Raw genomic sequence first — 21,413 nt, forward strand, 5'->3', positions numbered from 1 at the left:
GAAGCAAAGTTATAAGCTAAATAATTTTCATGTCTAAACTGTGCTTATTTTCCCTTCTGAAACAAAAATTCTCCACTGTAACTAGGTCTGGCTTTAAACTTTTTTCTACTACAGAAAAAAATTTGCAACTCTGTTCTGTAGAAGTCTTTTCTAGTCAAATTTCCCCAACGTAACTTTTTCTTTTGACAATCTTTACCAGCATATTTGTCAAATTTGATGGCCCCCAGGAGAAGAAAATTTGCTGCTCATTTGCTATGAAAGTATCTACTAATAGAGGATACTTACTAGAACAAGAGTTTCTTTTCAAAAGCGTTAATCTAACTCTTGTTGAAAAAGGAGCTTCCTGGTAAGAGATATTGTTCCTTGACAGAAAAATCTGTTAATAAATGCTTTAGTTCTATTGCCCTGGTTGTCATTAAGATATCACCAGCCTGGGGATATTACAGCATCCAGGACACATAATCAAGAATTCACACCATTTTTCCTTTGTCCAAAAGCAGGACACTTATATTTTTGCATTTTTCTCAGCATTTGGAGTTACAGTTGGCACTGTTGAATTCAAAACTGGTGGAGTTGGTTTAATTCTTACAGTTGTACAGTTTAAGTTATGATTTCTACAAGTTGGGGTATGTTTAAATGATACTCATGCTTAAATCTTATTTTGGAAAATATCTTTCAAAAATGTTTCTATCTGTATTTTCTTAAGACAGTCTTAAAACTTAGTAGCTTGTGTAAATTTTTTATTTTAAAATGTTCATATGTGCATGAAATTATTGAAAAAAGTAAGAAATTATTGGAAATATATATTTTTAAAATGTATTAAAGTGAAAAAAATTAAGAGTAATTTAAGAAATGTGACTGGAGCAAACACTGTATTTCATGAGAAGACAGAATGCTTCAGGCATATGAACATCCTGAGGCAAAGCTGAAGGTATTTTACTTATTGATAACATCTACTCCTTAGGGCTAGAAATTACTATAATAAATTTTTCATTTCAGCATATAATATAAATTAACTAAACTTTATATTAGATTGGACTAAAAGTGTACAAAAAAAGTGAAAGGAGTATCTGAGCAGTCTCAGGAGTCTGAAATGCAAAATGACAGGGAATAAGCAAAGATTTCACAGCAAGCATTACATAAGCAGCACTGCATTTCTTGGCTTTAGAGGTCTGGTGAATCTCTTCATGCCAGGGGGGAATATCAGCGTGGGAGGATAGGACTTAAATAGGAAGAGTGAGGGGAGTTGATTGGAGGTGTACTAAATACTGAGGTGCTGAATAAATGCTCTGAGGTTTAAACAGCTCAAGGACAATGACAGTTTAAAAACAGAGTTCTGCATGCAGGTTTCCTTGGATCACTGATAATGTCATTAACTTGTTTAAACTCTTCTGCTTTAAATATATGAGGAATTAGGATTTTTATTTATGTCTGACATTTTACACTGTAAAAAAGAATTAATAGTGTTGTATTTTCAGGCTAGTGATGCAGTATTTGCATGTCAAACACATCCAGGAATATTTCTTTAACAGTTTTGTTGTTCACGTTTGAAGGCTTTCATTGACTTTAGTCGATGTGTGTTTTGACAACGTTCAATTTGATGAGGCTTTGCTATGAGTCAAACTAGCAGGAAGGTCAGAGAAATTACTGAAATGTGCATCAAATAGTCACAGAAAATAGGAGTAATGTGTGACTTCACAGGGATTCTCAATTTAAAAATCAGGTCTGTCTCTTGCTTTAATTTCCAGAGGTTTTTAGTAAAACTAGGGTTGGCTGTAGCTGAGAGTAAGGTATAATGTTTGTTTTGCATGTTTGTCTTGAAATAGTTTAATCTGTGTTGAGAAAAACACAAGATCAGATACTTAATATTCTTCCTACTTACATGCCATGTTTTAGGATTTGCTTACCAAAAAGGTGTAATACATGCTAGAGTAGAAAATAACATTGTACCAATTAGAATAGCTAGAGCAAGGGAAAGTGACTTAATTTTAAAACCAAATTACTTCCAAAAGTCTCACTCTCAAGCATGAATACTTGCATGCACCAAGAGAACCAAGATATGTGTCCAAATAAATTTGTCTAGCATGTGGTCTCACCGTCCTGTGCTGCTCCTGTCCTTCATCTCCTAAGCTGTGTGCCCTGAGAAACTGTGTGCACAAACGTTCACGGATGTCGGTGACCTGCTAATCTGACTTCCACCAACACACACCTCTCCACCAGCCCTTGTATTGCCATTTGTTCTTTCTCCTGCTTCTACACCTCTGTGTACCCAGTTGTTCTCAACCTTAACACTTTTGTTACAATTACCCGTGCTAAATGCTGCTGCTGTCATGTAATGTGGCAGTCTCGAAAGGAAAAGCATCACTGTGAATTTAAAAATACATGAACAAGAAGGATATTAAAATATAATTCCACAAACCATTTTATTAAATGCAAGACTGTAATTGTAAAACAAAAAGTCCTCTGTGAGTGTGTGCAAGTAATATAGATAGAACTAAATAAGAAAGAGGGGACCTCAAGATCTTGGAAGTAAAATGAGAAAGGATAAAATCCAAGTGGATTTTGACATTTTTCTTGTCTGGTGGCAGGCTCTGGAAGCAGGAGACCTGAGTAACTGGAGGGAGCATGTAGTTGGCTTGAAGCAAACAGAAATGGTAGTTTTTGTAAAATACTGATTCTAGGAGGCTGATACCAAGGAAGGCCTGGCAAATGGGGCAGTGTTATATCTGTCAAGTAGCAGACGTAACATGCCTAGCGTGGATGCTGATGTTAGGTAACACTGCAAGGGAAGGTGCTAAAGAGAAAGTTCTGTCCAACCCTGTGTTGTTCACAAATGGAAGTTGCTTGCCTTTTCCACCCTCCCCCTTGGATACCAAATTCAAATATATGTCAATGAGTACAAAATCAGTACTGAAGATTTTAACTGAAAAAAAGATTTGGTAAAATCAGCATGATAGAAAGCTGTTGTGTTAATTGCACTGAAGGAATATAAAACTAGGTAGCTAATTGTGTTCGTGGAGGATGAATACACGAAAGGGAACAGGACTGTGATCCCTGCTTGTTGGAGAGTTTTCAGTAACTTTGAACTGGGCAGTATAGAGTAAGTGAGGATCATTAAGCTAACAGTGAAGTGTAGGTTCTGGGTCCAGTGCAGTTCCACCAGAAACCACTGGAGCAAATGTGATGTGTTCAGTATCTGCATAAGCACATGTCTAAAGGTATTTTGAGAATTTTGTTTGGGGGATCTTATATTCTGACATGAAGAGTACTCTCTCTTGTACCTTGGATTTTAATTTTGTATCATGAGATATGCTTATGATGCAGACATAAATTACAAGATTGGAAATTGTTAGTGGGCTAAGTGACCCTGTGATCATGATGGGTTTAACATCACCATGAGCAAATATCATCCTGCCTGCTAATAAATATGTTTGATGTTTCAGAAAAACTTCACTAGGACTTATTCATTGCCAAAAGCTGAAGGGGTTGAAAATAAGCAGCAGTTCTTGACAGTAGGCAGAAGGTGATGGAAAGTGAGATTCCTTACAACAATCCCCTCCCCCCAGGAAAATAAAACAGCCCCCCCAACCCAAAAACTGAAAAAACCAAAACTGAATAACTAAAAAGGCTGAAATACTGTTGTCTAGAGTGAGGATAAACTTCAAGGGAAAGGCCCAATCCAGTGTCTAGCAAAAGAAATGCACATTATTCTAGGTTGTTTAGTCATATTTTATAGTAAACATGAAGGGATGAAGAGAAATCACTTCAGAAATGGTGTGTATAAAATATTGATAATAAAAGGAAAACTAAGGGGATGGATGACTGCAGAACAGAGGAGAGACTGAGAACAGGAACCAGTCAATCCTCAGTGATTAAAGGAGAGGTATGTGAAGAAATTTTGATTTGGGTAGAAGGTACTTTTTTGGGTGTTGTTTGTTTTCAAATTAGCTAAATCGAGGCAGTCAGTCAGATACTGTTAAGTCTGAGAAGTATGAAGACCATACCACGTTTGTTTTGAAAGCACAAGAACTCATATTCTACCTTGCCATATGGCTCTACATGGAGATCCACGTAGAAAGTAGCAAAAACCTCTGTACTGAGCAGTCTGTTTAATGCAAAGATCGCAGTGTCCCCATCATTCAGAGGACTGTGCACTTCTGCCTGATGTTCTCTGCCCTGTGCTGGTTGGTGACTTCCTCAGATTCCTCCTCCTGTTCCTGTTCCTCTCTTTCCTACGTGCATGTCCGCTCATTCTTGCACCCTGCTGCATATTCCTTATCCCCCTCTTGTTTCTGTTTCATGTCTCTTAAATAACCTTTTCCAACAAGGCAGCAAAGCCATGAAGGGCAATGCTTGTTGCTGTCACTGTGTTTGCTCTCTGCCTGTGTTTTTCAAGTGTAATGAGTTTAAATAAAACGTTATGAGGATAATAACTCCTCAAGCTGGTGAGCCTGGAGTTCTTCTCCAAGTCTAGGGGGTTAACTGAGTGTTTCCCTGACCTGGTAATGTTAACTTTTAATAGTCCTAGAAAGAGAAAAGCATTGATCTCTACTAACATTTATAACAGCCAAGCCCTGTTAAACTATATGGCAGTTAAACTAACATCCATTATTATAATGGAGTAATTCATAAAATATTTATTTGTTAGCAAATTAAAAGCTAGAGGTATAATAAGTGGTGACTGACAAAGTTTTATGGAAAATTACCATCATTCAAACAAACCTGATAATTTGTTGATGAAAGAAGCTGTGTGAATGTATTGTTAAAGCACTCATTAAATAGAGGAATTGGCTAATTGGTAATCAGCAATGTATCCATATATCTTTACTCTGATTTCCAGGGGATTTCCATCCTGCATTTCTCCATAACAGTGTTGAACTCTATTGCTAGTCTGAAATAGCAGTTAAATGTTTAAATACCCGATGTTAATTGTTGTGAATTGTCATGTCATTTCAGCTCTGACATTCCCACAGGAAGGCTTTGTGAATTCACTGTATCCAGTATGGAAACTGCTTGGTGTTTGACTAAACTCTGACTTTAAAAGCTAAAATAGATTCTAGATAGAGACTGTAGAGTTAGAAAAAAGCAGTGGAGGAGTAGACTTCAAGACCATACATGGCAGAACTCCTGTGGCTCTGGCGCTTATGTCTCCCCTTTCGTGTCTCAGACCCTCTCTTTGTTTCTGTTTGCTTAGGCTCATAGAAATGTTGGATGTTAGGGACCTCTGAAGGTCGTCTACTCCAGGCTCCCACTTGAAGTGCCAGTGTCCCCAACGCTAGATCAGGTCAGTCAAGGTTTCAGGTGACTCTTGGAAACACCCAGGGATGGAGATACCACCCTAGAATCTCCTTTTCCCTCTGTATTACTTAGGATATGCATAATCACACTAAGGCCATGTAATATGCAAGGTGAAAGGAATGAAGAAAGGTGATGATGAATGGCAAGTATGACTTGAGTGAGTAATGAAAAAATAAGGAAAGGAGGCGGCTTGAAAACTTGGATCTTGAAAGATGGATTTAAAGTCTTGAGCTACTGTTGGTGTCATTGAGGAATGCCTCCCTGAATGTGTCTTCTTCTAAGACCAGCAGCAATTTCATCCTAAGCTTCAGCATGAACAAATGCTTGGGAAGGCTAATAACTCTTTCATTTTAGTAGTAGGAATTTTTGTGCAAGCAGGAGCCTTGTGTCTGTGTGGCATTTCTATTACATGAGTTAAACCCAAGAAGTAATACTAACTTTGTGGTGGAAGTGTCAGAACCTGAAGCTGCTTTGTGTGCATGAATGTTTTTGTAGGTAGTAGAGCAGATTAGAACATTTATTATGAGAAACTAATTCATGCTCTTTGGCAAGTAGCTCCATTATTCTAGGAAGTAACATGGGAAACTCATTACAGCCCCTAGTTTAAGACACTAGTTTTTCTACTGGAGAAACTACCAAAATATAACACAAACATGGCAAATGTGTGTGGTTTTTTATCCTATTAAGTATCAAACTTACAAGCCTAGTGATTAATTTATAGTTTGAAGGTTATCTTTGCAATGAAAAGGGACTAAGCTTATGTGGTTTTGGTTACAGCTTGGATTAGAGATAAAAGAGCTTGAGTTTCTGACACGAGATCTCTGACAGGACAGCAAAATATAGAGTCCATCAAAGTTTCTGAATTTCAGGTCTTTTGTCATCTGTTGTCTTAATTCTCTATAATTCCAATGAAAGTCAAATATTCCTTAGGAATTTGTGTTCTAGAACAGCTAGCAAGTGTTGATTCTGACTTGTTAATGAAAAGAATGAGACCTTATTTTTCTGGAAGTCTTAAAACACTTCATCTATTTAAAAGTATTTTCTTTAACCTAATTTTTACATTTGCAGATTTTTCTGAGATAAATATGAAATTATTGGTGTAAATTTGCAGGCCATTGTCAAAATTGGCTTTCAGCTGTTTAAAAGCTTTTCAAACATGATCAGTGTTTTACTTTGCTCCATTGTCTCAGAGTTAATATTAAGAACAAAGCATTTTCTAACTTCTAAACCAAAACAGAACTTTTAAGACTAGTGTCTTTTCTTTGTTGAAAGGAATTATTTCCTGGTTTATGTGGTTAAGGTTTTGACAGTATGCAGACTCTCACCTGAAAGTATGTTAATTTTTCACTTTAAACATGGGGTTCTTTTACAGGTTCTTGAAAGTCTGTGGCTCTGAACTAGTACGTCTTGAGTTGTCTTGTGGCCATTTCCTCAATGAAACGTGCTTGGAGGTCATCACTGAAATGTGTCCAAATCTTCAGGAATTAAATCTCTCATCATGTGATAAAATACCACCTCAGGCTTTCAACCACATAGCCAAAGTGGGCAGCCTGAAGCGTCTCATTCTCTACAGAACAAAAGTGGAGGTAGGAACAATTATTTCTAACCTTTGCAATAAATATTTTCAATCCTGATAAAGTTGGTTTTGGGTTTTGTTTTTTTTCCCAATAATGAAGAAGTAAATTAGAATTTTGAGTGTAAATTCAGAGGTAAATCCAGAAAATCCAAAGGTAGTTTCAAAAAACTTAGGATGGTTTTTTATTTTCAAAATAGCTTTCGGCCTGCGTGTTTTAACTTGCATGGTACATTGGTGACTTTTCACCAGCTGTTTTAAGCAATGTGGTAAAATTACAAATTTAATGCTCTTCTCTTATTTTGAAGTGTACTCTAGACAAACTGTATTTGGTAAATATAATTGTAAAATTATAATATTTAGTAACTTTCTTTAATTCACAACATTCTCTCCTTTAAAATGACTTGCTAGTTACTAGATTCCTACAGTCTTTGTATATTAGCAGCATTTGAGACACAGAACACAATTTTTTTGTAAAACTTTTCATTTATGATGTAAAAATTACTTCTTTGTACAGTTACTTGACTGCCCAAATCAGAGTTGTTACTGCTTGGTGCAACACATTTCCTTCTAGGATGGAATGGGTTTGTGTGCTATAGCTGAGAAGTCTCTTGTAGTTTGCTACATTTTACAAATGTTGTATCCTTGTAAATTCGGGATTTTGAATCAGAAAAATTCCATTCCCTCTCAGTAGCTCCATTACTCATATGTTACAACCTTAGTACTGTGGTTTACTTGGAAGCTGTTGTACATGTACTTCTGTTGCTGCAAAAGGTGCTCCAAAACGGGGGAAACCCCATGTCTCTGCAGGCTTTTTCCTTACTTCTAATCCTAGATTAAACATTTTAAGAAGAGTTTGGTTGTGTGTGTTACTTGTGCTTATGCTTTTGGTACACGGAAGCCAGGTGGTGACACTCGATTTTGTGGGGTCTTAATCTGTAGTGTAATAAAAGGAATGAAGCTGGAACAGTAGGTTCTGCCAACCAGATGTGCAAGGGACATCTGAAGTTAAGAGTACCACATTGCATTCATAAGCAGTTCCCACCTGACGCGTGTTAGAGTTAGCTGGGTCTTGTTGTCCTTTATTTGGTGAATCCCCAGTACATTTGTGCCCAAGGTGTCTGTAATGGTGAGTGGATAACACAAGGTAGGTAGATTAAAAGCTAGACTACCTGGGATGATTGGTGCTTACTGTGGGGTTTGCAGTGGAGTGTGCAGTCACTGTGAAGCCAGTGCCCCTCAGTAACTTGTTACTTTGTGGTAGCTGCTCTCTGTATTGAAGCAATTATTATTTTCTTCAAGAAGCAAATTGGTGAGCCCTGCATTTTTTGAATAGAGCTGAATTGGTGTATAATGTTATTTCCTTGACATATTGAGTGTGAGGTTGTGTGTATAAAATTGTTTTCAAACCTCTGAATTGAAGCTTCCAATGCCTTTGAATTATTTCAACCTTTCTGTTAGAAGAAAGGAAGTCCAGTGACTTCCAGTAACTCTTTAGTAACTAAAAGAAGTGTCCTACCTGGCTATACTCCTCCCCACAAAATGTAGCTTATTTTTCCAGTGCTATAAGTTCGTTATTAAAGGTTCTCAAAGGTTGTTTGATTATGTATATGCTTGAATAATTTGTATCTTGCTTTGAGAAACTAATCTCAACTTTTTATAAATGTAATTTCTTTGTGCTGAAGACCACCGTTGTATTTGTGGGATTTTTGCGCTGGTGTTTTTGGTATTCACTAATACATAACTCCTTCATGGTTATTCATTGAGAGTGTATTCACAGCATAACTTAAGCACTTGTTGGCATTGATAAATTTGAAGAATACAATAAACAGAGGTATTACTGTCTCTGTCTGGCCCTGTGGGGTCACACGTGTGCACGCACAAACGCACGGCTAGCTTCAGTATAAAGTCAGCAGCAAAGAGATGGGAAGGTTCTTTTGTGGGGGTTCCAACAGGAGCATTTATTGCTTCTACACTGTCAAAGGTTACAGAGGCAAAAGCGAGAACAACAACGAACTCAGGGCTTTTATCTGGGGGCAGGGAAAAGGCGGGGCCAGGGAACGGGGACCAATGGAGAAGCTCTGGGGGAGTGACAAGGGGTAGAGGCCAAGAGCCAAGCGGGGGAGCTAAACTGGGGTAGGTTACTGTAACAGAGCAATGCGTCCTGGGAGAAGCCTTCCTGGTCACCCTAACCCTGACCAGTAAGTCTGGCACCAGAGACTGTCTGACCAAGAGCTCTCTGTCCCTTGTGCCACAGGCCAATTGGCTACCACACAGTGGAAGTATTATTGTATATAGTAATTGGCAATGCATATCTTTATCCTTAAGCATGAAATTGTCTTAATTTAATGCTTACTGTGAAGTATTTAGTCCATATAAATAATGCAGCCAAAATTGTGTTTCAAAGACACCAAAACCACAATTACAGTAGGAGAACTTGTCAGTCTTCTTATTGATGGGTGTAAGTTTTAATGTAAGATTCTATATTTCATGTTGCATGACATTCTGAAATCTTTCTAATGTGTAAAGAAGAAGTTTTTAAAGTTTGTATTTGAATTATATTTGAGATACAAAATCAATTAAATTCAAAACCAATTACAATGGACAAAGGATTTTGTTTTTCACACATTTTAAAGCAAGTTTTGTATTTATAGATTTTATCTCTGATAATTTTGACCAAAAACAAATTTGGAACTTGGGCAGCTGTGAGAGAGGACACTGGGAATCTTGGATACCAAAAAGAAGCAGAAGAATTGTAGCAGTAATTTTAGCTCTTATTTTCTTGTGCCATGAGCAATATAAGTTAATGCTGCCATAAAACTGTTCTAGAGAGTTTTCAGAAATAACCTGTTATGGGTCATATCATACCTTTGAGAGCTATTGTTTAAAGGGTTTTCACTTTGGACAAAATTCCATTGGCTTGGGTATGAATCTTTAGGATGAAGAGTTGCAAGCAAATAGTGGGGGAAAAAAAAAGTTGAAAGGCTCTAGCTGGAATGTGGATTCTTGGAATCAAGTTGAGTCAGTGACAAATAATCGTGTGGTACAGGGCCTTGATGGTGCTTTTTGATTTCATGTCAGGCTGATAGCGTGGAATTTGGTTGTTTGAGCCTGTAACGTGAAGTGAGGGGGAAGAATGAAGGTGTAAAACAGATTTGCAGACATAAGGGAGGACATAATTTGACCAAATAAAGCAAAACCAGAATACAGTAATTTAATTAACTGCTGAGACTATTACTTTCATTGAATTAATTCAGTAATTGCTGTGTTGCTGTGTCCCAGTCTCTGCTGTGCCCCTGGCACTGCCAATTAGCTGTAGAGAACAAAAAGGTGCCCCTGTATATTCTGAATCCCAGCTTGCAAATTATACTGGGTCTGTTTCTGAGGAGCCAGGTTGTTCTGACTTTTGAAAGGCTACACCTGCACTTGGTAGTAGGGCTCATTCCACCTTATAAGTGTTCATACTGCAGCAGCTTTTTAAAACATGTTGTAAAGTTTTGGAGACAAAAGTTTTATCATTGTCTCAAAAATCATATCTCAGAAATGATCCTGTAATCCAAGTGCATTAGGGGAAGACGGGAAGCTGATTTTTAATAAATACATTTCAGTTGTTTCCCTTTTCATCATGTTTCTTTCCATGTTGTATCTTGCAAGGTGATAGCTGATGGATGCTTGAGGGAGAACAGAATTCCTGTTCTAATGCCAGCTTCTACTATGGAGGAAAATTATTTGCTGCCATGTTTATTTTGAATCTATAAATGAAAATTGTTTGCATTACTATAAGAAGGTATCACTCAAATAGACTTGTGATTGTGGTATTTAAGGACAGGGTGGGGGGCTCATCCCAGAAAGGGACTGGGTCTTACATCTCTTGACAGCGTTTTTCAGTCAGGTTGGAGATGCCAGCTGAGCTGGAGCCAGGTGGTCTGGGCTAAACAGTTCCCAGAAGTTCCTTCCCACACTTAGCTCTTGTGTGCTTCTCTGATTTGGTGCTGATGACACTAACTGAGGACTTAACCTGGGAGCTTTTTTCTCCTGATCTCTGACCGGGACCATGGCCAGTTACAAGGTGCACGGTTTCTGTATGCCACACTTCTTCCATCAGTAAAATTTGTGTAGTAGCAACTTACTCATTTTATAGCTGTGGTATGAGGATAAATATAAAGAAGGCTGAGATTCTCTGACATGTGTGGTACTATATAGGATACTCTGTACAGGGGTGTGTGTGAGGACTTGAAATACTGTACATAACATAACAAGGTTTTCTAAGTTGCCGGAGGTTCAGTTTGTTACAAAGCTTTACCTTTTTTCCTCTGGAAAATTTGAGAAAATGATTGTTAAAGCTTGCTTAAGAGGTATAATCATTTCTGGGCACAAAATGATTGGATACTTGCAGTGATATCTCTGTCTGGGACTACATAGGCATCTTGTTCTTCCAAAAGGCCACAAAAACTACCTTGTAAAGGGTGAGGTGATCACTTCTATTTGTTTCCTTATAAAATTGCTTGGGGAACTGAAGGACTTAAGCATTAAATAAATTTGGCCACCATTTAGTTCTAATTTGACATATGATTCCCTGCCAGTTTCTATAACTGACATTTTCTGTAACATTTCATTTAGCTGAAAATTAACATATAGAGAAGTGAAAGCAGACCAAAAGAAGGTGAACGATTTGACTAGCTGTGTAGACCACAGATCCAAGTTTAGTTTCAAGAAATAGTATATTATGTATTTTGTGTGTTATTGAATGTTAGTGTACTATCCCTGGATGTGGGTTTTTTTTCTGTAAAAAAAAAAGCTACTGAGTATAGGTATTTATCCTCAGAACTCAAAATCATGGAAGTAGTCTAAAGATGGGTATTTTCTGGGCAACCAGCAGGTATGAAAACTTCTTCTGAAAACTAAGGCTAGTACTTTATAATTATCTAAAACTAACTTTGTGGGTTTTTTAACTGGTTAAACCACTGACTCTTACATGTTTATAAGCATGCATCTCATCTCATCTCTATAAATCTCTCACAGTACCTTGTATCTTTAGCATAATTGTTTTGAAGTATCGTATACCAACAAGTCCGTAACTGAAGTTATCTTGATGCCTTAAAATACTGTGTGGGCAGGGAATGAATGGGAGAGGAAATAATCCTGGAATCATGTTTTACAGTTTCTTTGTTGGAGCAGATTTAGGTGAAAATTGTATTTCACCATTACTCTACATTTGGTTTTCTGCATTATTAATGTATTACATTCTTCTTTTTGTAAGAAAAAATAGATTTTGGGGACTACTGCAGCATGATTGTAGGTTTTTAGACGCGGAGGTATGATACCTTGAAATTCACTAAGTAGACCTTTTTTTTACTTACAGGCAGTATTGGTTTGCCCTGTTGTACCTTCCAAAAGGCATAGTTTAATAGAAGTTTGCAGAATTCTGGCTTCGCATCCAAAGAGGTTTTTAATCGTTGTGGTAGAACAGCACATGCCAAGTAATTTCTGACTTAGTTCTTTCACAGACTGTGCCAAGAAAATCCCCTCACCCAAACAGTTGATTTTTGTCTTTCTTCTAGTGCTGTATAATGCCAAAGGGAGGAAAAAATAAGTATTGTGAATTTTTTATAGATTTTTAATTACTTTTGACAGTCTTGACAAGATCATCTTTTACATTTGCATGGGGTGTTTGTAATTACAAATATTTATAGCAATAGTGGCACTCAGATTGAAATAGAATTGGTTTCTTCTGAGGATTTCCTTGGTTGGTTGATTGGGTTTTTTACTACAGGTAGTTCTAGTACGCTGAAACTTTTTTTGGTGTGGTACCTATTGTTGGGGTTTTGGGAGTTCCCCTTCTGTTTTCTTTTTTTTCTCTTGAGGAATTTTTCCCATATATGTTACTGGGGCAACAAATTGCTGGGTGCTTGGGAGAAGCAAAAGACCTGGCCACAGAGGGAGAGGTCCAGCGGGTTACTCTCTTTCACCTGGGCTTGTGGGCTGTGGTTCTCGGTGTTCGGACGGAGAGAGAAGCTGCCATCGTGGTGGAGGGAATTCATCAGCACTGCAGGCTTCTGCTTTTTTGGCTGCCTTCCTTCTACTGTGAGTGGAGCTTGCTCACTGGAGTGGCTGTTGCACTGGGACCCTAACAGCCCACCTTACTAAAAGAGGGACCTGTTCACCATCTGCTCGGGTGCCTCAGGAAAAACCTCGGGGCTCCCAAGCCTGCCTTTCCCTGCCCCGCTGGGAGCCGAGCTGCAGCCGTCCTGCCCCTGCCGTTGCTTTGAGCCTTCGCTACGTTGTAGCCCTGCACGCCCTGCCTGCCCAGACCTCCAGGGGTTCCTGCTGCAGCTCCTGAGTTTAATACATCTTGTCTGCCACTCGGGATTTGTGCTCGTCCCTGCTGTTCCAGCCTGCTGTTCCCGAGGGTCCGGCCGGACACCAGGATCGGCTGCCCAGGGGTTTGTGAAGCTTTTGTCCCATCCCTTCCTGGGATCGGATCCCAGGCCACCGGTGCCGCGTGCTCCCCGAGCTCGCTCCGGAGCGCCCCCTGCAGCCGCGGGGGAACCATCGCACCTGCCCTGCTCACCGGGAGCCGCCAGCGCCCCTGCCGGCTGCGAGCGGAACTGCACCCGAGGGGAAAGGGCCCGACAGCCGAGAAGGCTGGCACTGGGTTTGGGATTGTTTGCTGTTACTGCCATGGTTATTGTTGTTTGTTTGACTGGTTATACATTAGTAAAGAACTGATATTCCTATTCCTCATATATTTGCCTGAAACCCCTTAATTTCAAAATTATAATAATTCAGAGGGAAGGGGGTTGCATATTTCATTTCAAGGGAGGCTTCTGCCTTCCTTGGCAGACACCTGTCTTTCAAACCAAGACACCTATGAAATACTACTTCACTGGCTCACTGGCTTAAGATAGACTGATACATCAACTATTTGAAAATACAGTTTAATTTAAAAACAGCAAGTAGCACTCACGGTGTGTGTGCTGAAGTTAGAGATGTTTTGAGCTAATCTGTTCCCACAGTTGTGTGTTTCTCTGGGTGAGTCAGCCAGTTCCAACATCCCATGCTGTAAATTTAAACCTTTTGGGAACAAAAGGGAAGCTTCTGCCCAGATCATGAAAGAGGAGCCTTTCTGTACAGTTCTAAGAATGTTCTGATTTTTCTGCTAAAGAGTCAGCTTCTGAGAATTATGGATGTGATTGGTGGGCTTGAGAGAGACAGAGATTTCACTGGCCTGGCCTTAGTCTGCAGTTCTCAAGTTATTCTTTTTTTTCAGTATCTCAGGTTCCAAGAATTTTAAGGAATTAATTCAAAAGTTATTGACTTAGATAGTTTTTAGGAAGACAGAATACTTAGAGTACCTTGCAGAGCTACCTCCTCATTACCACCACATTTACCTCTCCTCATTGAGGCAGGGATGTGGGGTGGGTATTGAAGGAAATACTTTCCACTTGTAACTTGGATTTTTAATGCTAAAAATACAAAATTAAATCCTGCATAATTCAATTTTTGCTTCAACAAAAAGGTTAACTGGAGAATTAGTAACCCTGATTAAAAGCAAGCAAGGGAAGGGAGGAAGCAGTCTTTAATTATCTTAAGATACTTTAGATTCCTTTGTCTTAGCATTAACTTCACTGAAAAATTTGAAGAAAAAATTGCAGAAGAATAAAAATCTTGTAAAAGATTTAGGCTCTTGTTTTATTGAGGGGCTGGAAGAATTCCCAATTTATGTCAAAGTTCTTCTGAGAAGAGGAAAAAACAACCTGTTGTTTGTCTCCAGTAAAAAAGTAACAAATTTTAAAGTATCTTTAAAGATTTATCTATAGAAAGTTAACTAAAAGCTGCAGACTATTTCTTCCCTAACCCAACCCAAAGCAAAACTTTGTTGTTTTTCTTAAGCTCTTCCTTTAATCTTCCAGAATCACACTGTGGTGCACTTGTTTTCATACCTTGTATGGCAGTGCAGCTGTTACGTGATATTATACTGCATCATTTGTATTTTTTAACCCTTTTTATATTTTTTTAATCTCTGACTGCTTGACAATGAAACTGCAATGAGTAAATAGTCAAATATTCAAAGTGCATCTTTCACAGGTGAGTCCCATCTGCCACAGACAGAAGGGCTTTCTGTTTGAACAGACATTGAGCTCAAGCTCAGTTGGATGCTTTCTTTATCATAGTAACATCAGAAATGATTTGTGCTTTCTGCTGGATCATGAATGTAAAAAAATCCTGAAAAAAGTCAAGCAAGATTCAGTCTTACCTAGTGTAATCCTCTGGCATCAGTGTTTGGTTTCTCTGCTGGTGGGTTGTCTGTTCAAACCAGCAAGGCTTTTGCAACATCGAAGGCAAAACCTGTGTGATGGCCGAGGCCTTTACAAAGACAGGATACAATTTAGTCCAATATCACCTATTTATTTGAAGTATACACAGCACATAACTGTCTTCCAGTAGGTATTACTGTATGTATCCAGGCATGCATTACAGAGTGGAGGACTTTGATGTTTGGGCAGACCTGTCACCTGTCTTGTGTGGAGTAAAGTAGGATTTCAAGTGGTAATCTCACCTCTAGTTCAAGCCAGGATCAGCCCTGTTGATGTCCTTTCTGACAGACATTTGTTGTACCAGTATATAAAGATTTCAGAGAATCTTCAGACCATCTTCCCTTTTTCTGAGGTTTATGACTCACTACTATGCCCTAAAATATTTCTGAAATCTGCTCTGTAATGTTGTGTTTAGCAGCACTGTCATATCCTTCTGATGAGTTTGACGTCAAAGTCTTCTCTCTGAAAGCAACTTCTTCACTGTATGTTTTCCTCATCTGAAAACATCTTTCCTGGGAATAGAGGATAGGGCAGACCATTTTATTCACCCACTTTGAACTCTTCCTGTTGTCTGTGGTGTCTTATAAAAATTAATTGTTTTGGTAGGTTTTGGTTTGGCTTGGATGGCATAAGAAATTCAGACCACTGAAGCCATGACTCCACAAAGCAAAAGTAAATCTTACCTAAAGTTTGTTTCCAGAGTGTTTCTTTGTTTTAGTGTATTTTGGGGTTTTATAATCATCCACTCTTCTCTCAATCACTGTAAAAGGGAGCATGTATGAAGCTAAACTTTGCCTTTGGTTCAAGGGAAACTCAAAAAATCTCCAAACTATACATGTCTTGGCTAGTAGGCTGAAGAATGTTGTTAGATGTCTTTGATGTTGTTAGACAGTCTTTGATTTGACTGTCTGTGCTTGGCCAAGAAAGTGAAGTTAGACTCCAGGTTAAGGCTTGCTGATCCGGAGTTTAGGTGGCCTCTTAGCTCTTCCTGTGAAGCACTTTAACATTTGGAAGTTGGCCTGTGTTACAGCTCCAGGATCGTGTGATTGCCTTGCTGATCTCCTTTGCTTAAGTAGAGTGTTGTCGCTCATGTTGTTGTACTGACAGATGGCTCGACACAGACAGGTTATTACAATGATAGTCCTTCTATATGTAGTGCATATGGATTCTGTGAGCTGCCATTCTCTCCAGCTATTTTCATGTCTTTTGCCACCTGGGTTCTCAACTGACTGAGACACAGCTAGGCATGCACAAAGGGTTTTTTCTTCTTACATGACATATGCAAAGCCCACCTCAGTTACAGAAGAACAGACACTGCGTCTGAAGGAAATCTGGTTTGCTGTGTGTGGGCATGTATGCGCCCCAGAAGAGGAATTAATATAGCCAGTGAAATGAATGTTGAGTATGTAGTTGTTTACTCTTGAGCTTGACTTGGCATGATTTCTGATGGTATGACATGGTGTTCTACCAAGCTCCCTTCGATTACTCAGATTTCTAGTGGGTTTTTTTTAAGTTGTTTTGGTTTTTTAAATAATGATTTAAAATAATAGATTGTGAAAAGACCTTTGAAAATGTGGACTCAGTGCATGTTGGTACAGGAAGGACTGTCTTCAAATAAAAGAGAGGGACTAAAAGGTACTCCGAGAGATCCATGACATTCCTGTTCATGTTAACACAAGGAGCTCAGTTGTCTATGAAGATAACAGAATACTAGTCTTCCTCTCTATTTCACCCCTCTCTGAAGAAGCATGGAATTGATTCTACATCGTACAAGCTATTCAGAGTGACTGTTCACTTTTATACTGTTTGTGTCAATTAAGGAAAGAGATTGCTGTTTCCCATCCTTTCAGGCCAGTGTTTCAATTCCAGTCTGGAAACCATTACTAAAAAACTTGGTAGAATGCAGCAGTATATTCAGCTTTCCTGTGGAGTTATCTGAATACCTGCAGAAACCTTGTTTGGAGCTCTGTGTGCAGTCAGAGACTGATCTGTTTAGCTCCGATATGTAAGGTTTGCAGACAGCAGTTTGGGGATTTTGCTTTTAATTTGTGTGTCTGGGTAGGTTCTAAAGCTCATAGCTTTCACTGAGTTGAAAAGGAAAGACTATGTCTCATTCTCTTTGAGTTATTTGTTTATTCCTCTTTAATGATCCAAATGAACCATTTGCTTATTAAGGGCGCAATTTAAAATGAATTGGATATTTACACATTTACCAGCCTTAAAATATTCTTAATAACCTCTTTAGTAATGAATTTTTAATGCTTGTGTTTCATTCCCTAGCTACCTTTTCCTTTAAAAATGAAAGTCAAGCACTCATGGGGACAGTGAGTTTCTAGACTTCTACCAAGATACGTGTGAGGAAGGCTTACTCTTAGCATCTACTTTTAGGCTGCCTTTGGGAAATCAAATCTTAGAAGGCCAGGTTGGAATCGAGATTCCATACATGTCAAGTGTTGGGTGTTTATAATTGCTCCCTGGAGACACCTAAATTAAATGTCTGAAATGGTCTCTGTGAATACCCCGTGCTGTGTCCCTGTTCCATGTCTCCAGTGCAAGGAATCAGATGTTTCTTCTTGGTGATATGAAGGATCATATTTCTGCTAAGTTTCATTGGAATGTAACAAACTGAGGAAACTAAGTAAAGCATTTAACTATAAACTTTCTGAAAACAAGTAAATTTATATTTAAATAAACTATAAATTATACTACCCCTGCATACAAACATTGTTGACTAGTGTTCTTGTTGTAATTACACTTAACAGCAGTCGATGACTTTGTCACTTGTATATTGCTTGGGGGTTTATTTCTGTTAGAAATTGTTGGATATCCTGTAGAAATCCACGTTTTTGTTGTTAATATGCTGTGAAGCCTAGTCCTGTTTTAAAGTTCATATAGATTACAAAGTCCTAATGAAGTGATGTTTTAAGTGTGATGCACAGATATTTGGGATGTGAATCCCAGATTATGTTCTTTTTTTCACACTGTGTGTGTTTCCAACTACAAAACAAAATATGGCTACAGACAATGCAGAAGGGTCTTTACTGTATCTTAGAAACACAGGTAAAAAAAATCTGTAGTTTCTTTTGTTGTGGAACAGAACAGCTGTGCACTTTATGTAAGGTGCATCTGATGTTGCAGTCCAATTTCAGGCTGAGCAATGTGCAGTACTTTTGGCAAAGAATGGCCACATTAAATGACAGGAACAGGACTGTAAAATACACATTATATCTGTTTCAGTGTGCGTGATAGTAGTGACAAGTGCTCCAATGGCTGTCAGCATCCTTGTCAGCACGGAGCCTCCTTTGACATTAAAGTCACCAGCCCAGCCCTAATGCTGTGCAGCTCTATTGGCAGTTCCATCAGGCTGCAGCTGATGGGTGAATGTCAGAGCCTGCCCTCTTCTCCTGGTGTGTCCCCAGCCCTCTGTGTTTGCAGGCTGGCCTTGCCTGTTTTTTGATCTTGCCACACTTCTTCATAAGCTCTCCTATGGGAAATGAGCGGATAGGTCAGTGGTGTGTGGGTATCTTCAGGGCAGCACAGAACCCCATCCAAAGTGACTTGCATAAAGGTTTGTAATGATTACCATTTCTTTAAGCCAATCAATGGGTAAAGTACCCAGAGACTCATTAGGTGGCATTTGAGGCATCTGTAAAAGAGTTTTGAGCTGTATTTCAGGAAATGCAGTGACAGCCTTTAATGTCTAATTGACCTCTTCTCTGTTTCACTTTCCATATTTCCTTCTGATGTGTTCCCCCGTGGCAGCAAACAGCCCTGCTCAGTATTTTGAACTTCTGCTCGGAGCTGCAGCACCTCAGCCTGGGCAGCTGTGTCATGGTGAGTGACACCACCCATTCAGGGTGGGTGTGGGTGTGTGCACTTGCTTGCTTTGGAACTCCGTCTGGGTTTGTTTCACAAAGGTGTGTTAAATGTGAGGGTGATATAAGACTCTACTCTTTGGAAGGTTCAAGATGAATGCAGCTTGGTCATATACTTAAGGGTTACGTACTGGTTTAGTAGGCCTAAAACATAGCTTGTAGGCTTTCTCAGAGTTCTTCAGCCTCTTTCTAGGTTTTTGGGCATTCTCTATATGCGTAATCACTTAATAAGTAGCTAATGAGACTTTCATAAGGAGATGTAGCAACTGATCAATGTAAAATGGAAATAAGTAAATTCTTCAAGCATTCTTCAGTGCTTACACTTTCTGTGGTCATAAAAGCTGTTGTAATCATCTTTTTAAGGGAAAACAACTGTGCAAAAGAAGTTTCTCCAAAGAAACAACTTTTGCTGCATTTTGATCCTCAGTATTGAGTGAATTTAAAAACACCTATATTTGGGGTTTATAGGAAATTTATTTTATTTTTGTCTTTTATAAAAGTAGATCTCACTGTACCATACAATGGACAATTCTCAGAGCTCTTGAGAAATGACAAATGCTTCAGACATCTGTTATGTGTATTAGGAAGCAAACCTTGAAACACCTCTGTATATCTGGAACGATGCTACACGTCACCGAGTGTTTGCTTTCCTTGCAGATTGAAGACTATGACCTTATAGCAAGCATGATGGGAGCAAAATGCAAAAAGCTTCGCAGTCTGGATTTGTGGAGATGTAAAAACATAACTGAAAGCGGGATTGCAGAATTGGCTTCAGGCTGCCAGCTTTTGGAAGAACTTGATCTTGGTTGGTGCCCTACGCTACAGAGCAGTACAGGCTGCTTCACAAACCTTGCACGTAAACTCCCCAATTTGCAGAAGCTCTTTCTCACGGCCAACAGGTCTGTGTGTGACACAGACATCGAGGAGCTCGCTGCCAACTGTACGCACTTACGGCAGCTGGATATATTGGGTAAGAGGATGTAGGAATACTGGTGTTTGTTTTACTGTGTCTTGAAAGCCTTTCTGTTAAAGAGGAGTCATTAAGACAAAACTGTCTTCTAAACATAATTTTTAAATAATTATTTCTTAAAATTATGGTTTAGCACATGGAAAAAAAAGAGGGATGTTTTACTCACTGCATGAATTTTGACTCAGAATCCAGTGGATTTATACCAGCCGTATAATTTGATTGCTGAGTATGAATTGCTTAAACTAGAATTTAAGTGCAAGATTTTTTCCAGTAATTTTTATTTTCATGACCATCGTTTTTTTTAACTGAAGCCTTTCTCTTTTGATTATCAGAAGATCCAATTTCTTATCATTCCTTCTGCTTTTGTGGTTTTATTTCTGTGAAGTGTGATGAAGTACGTTTATAGCATGAGTCTCTGATCAATAAACAGATTTTGCTTTTGTGCAGTAAATACTTGCTATTTCTATTATATAGGTATATACTATGCAATACTGAATTTCTTCATCATTTTTATCAGGAAGTGAATTTGAGTTAATAAAGATGAAAGGGTAATTAACAGCAAAACTTAAATAGACTTTCTAGTAAGGTGGGAAGGAAGTGATGAGGGTTAAAAAGCATAGCAAATCTGAAATTTCTAATCCTCTGCAACTTCCATAGTTGAAAGTATTTTTAGAAATCTAAAGTAAATATACTTTGAACTCTCAAGTAAGGACTTTGAGAAGTATAGTTTTGTGTGATACTGAATTTACTCTTTTATGGTGGCATATGAGGTTTTCTTTTTATAATAATGTAGGACAGCAGGGATGTTTGTGGCATCAATGTGGGAGAAAATTCTTCGTGTTTTTACCAACTTATTTTCACAGGTTATCTGAAAAAGGAAGATTTAAATGGAAGGGAATAAAGTAGCTGCTCTGTGACACTGTTGGGGCTGCCTGAGGCAGCACAGCGTCCAGCTGCAGATGTCCTTGGCTTCTGCTGCTGCAGGCAGGGGTTGGCTGCAGCTTGCAGGGAAAGCTGGCTCCTTCGCAAGGAGCGAGCCCCAAACAATGGTGGTGTAAAAGCATCGGCAGAGGCAAAGGATGAGAGAGGAGTCTCTGTGCAGCTTCCAGCTGGTTTATTGCCAGTGGAAGATGCAGGGACAAAGACCAGGAAAAGGGGGAAAGCACTGCATTTTATACGGGGGGGTGGAACAAAGGGAAAAAAACAATGGGAACCAACTGAGGAGGAGCAGACAACAGGGGAATAACCAATGGGGATAACTTAGGGGAGGGAATTACATCAGTAGACCAATGGGGCATTGAAGAAGGGAGAACTTTCCAGAACTAATACATAAGCAGCTAAGGGAAATACATAAACATGAACTTATACATAAAACTGGG

The 21,413-nt window shown here is 38.8% G+C and overlaps 1 protein-coding gene across 2 annotated transcripts in view; it reads left to right on the plus strand.

Annotated features, from left to right (window-relative positions):
- The window catches only part of FBXL4 (F-box and leucine rich repeat protein 4), a 63,768-nt gene that overhangs the window by 25,939 nt on the left and 16,416 nt on the right, over positions 1 to 21,413 (plus strand). For both annotated transcript variants that reach the window (XM_082303228.1, XM_082303229.1), the window contains exons 6-8: positions 6,671 to 6,884; positions 18,952 to 19,023; positions 19,722 to 20,034. In XM_082303228.1, coding sequence (XP_082159354.1) covers positions 6,671 to 6,884; positions 18,952 to 19,023; positions 19,722 to 20,034 — 599 coding nt within the window. The remainder of the gene's footprint in view (positions 1 to 6,670; positions 6,885 to 18,951; positions 19,024 to 19,721; positions 20,035 to 21,413) is intronic.

The sequence above is a fragment of the Coloeus monedula genome (genome assembly GCF_965178545.1).
Source record: "Coloeus monedula genome assembly, chromosome: 2".
Classification (NCBI taxonomy): domain Eukaryota; kingdom Metazoa; phylum Chordata; class Aves; order Passeriformes; family Corvidae; genus Coloeus; species Coloeus monedula.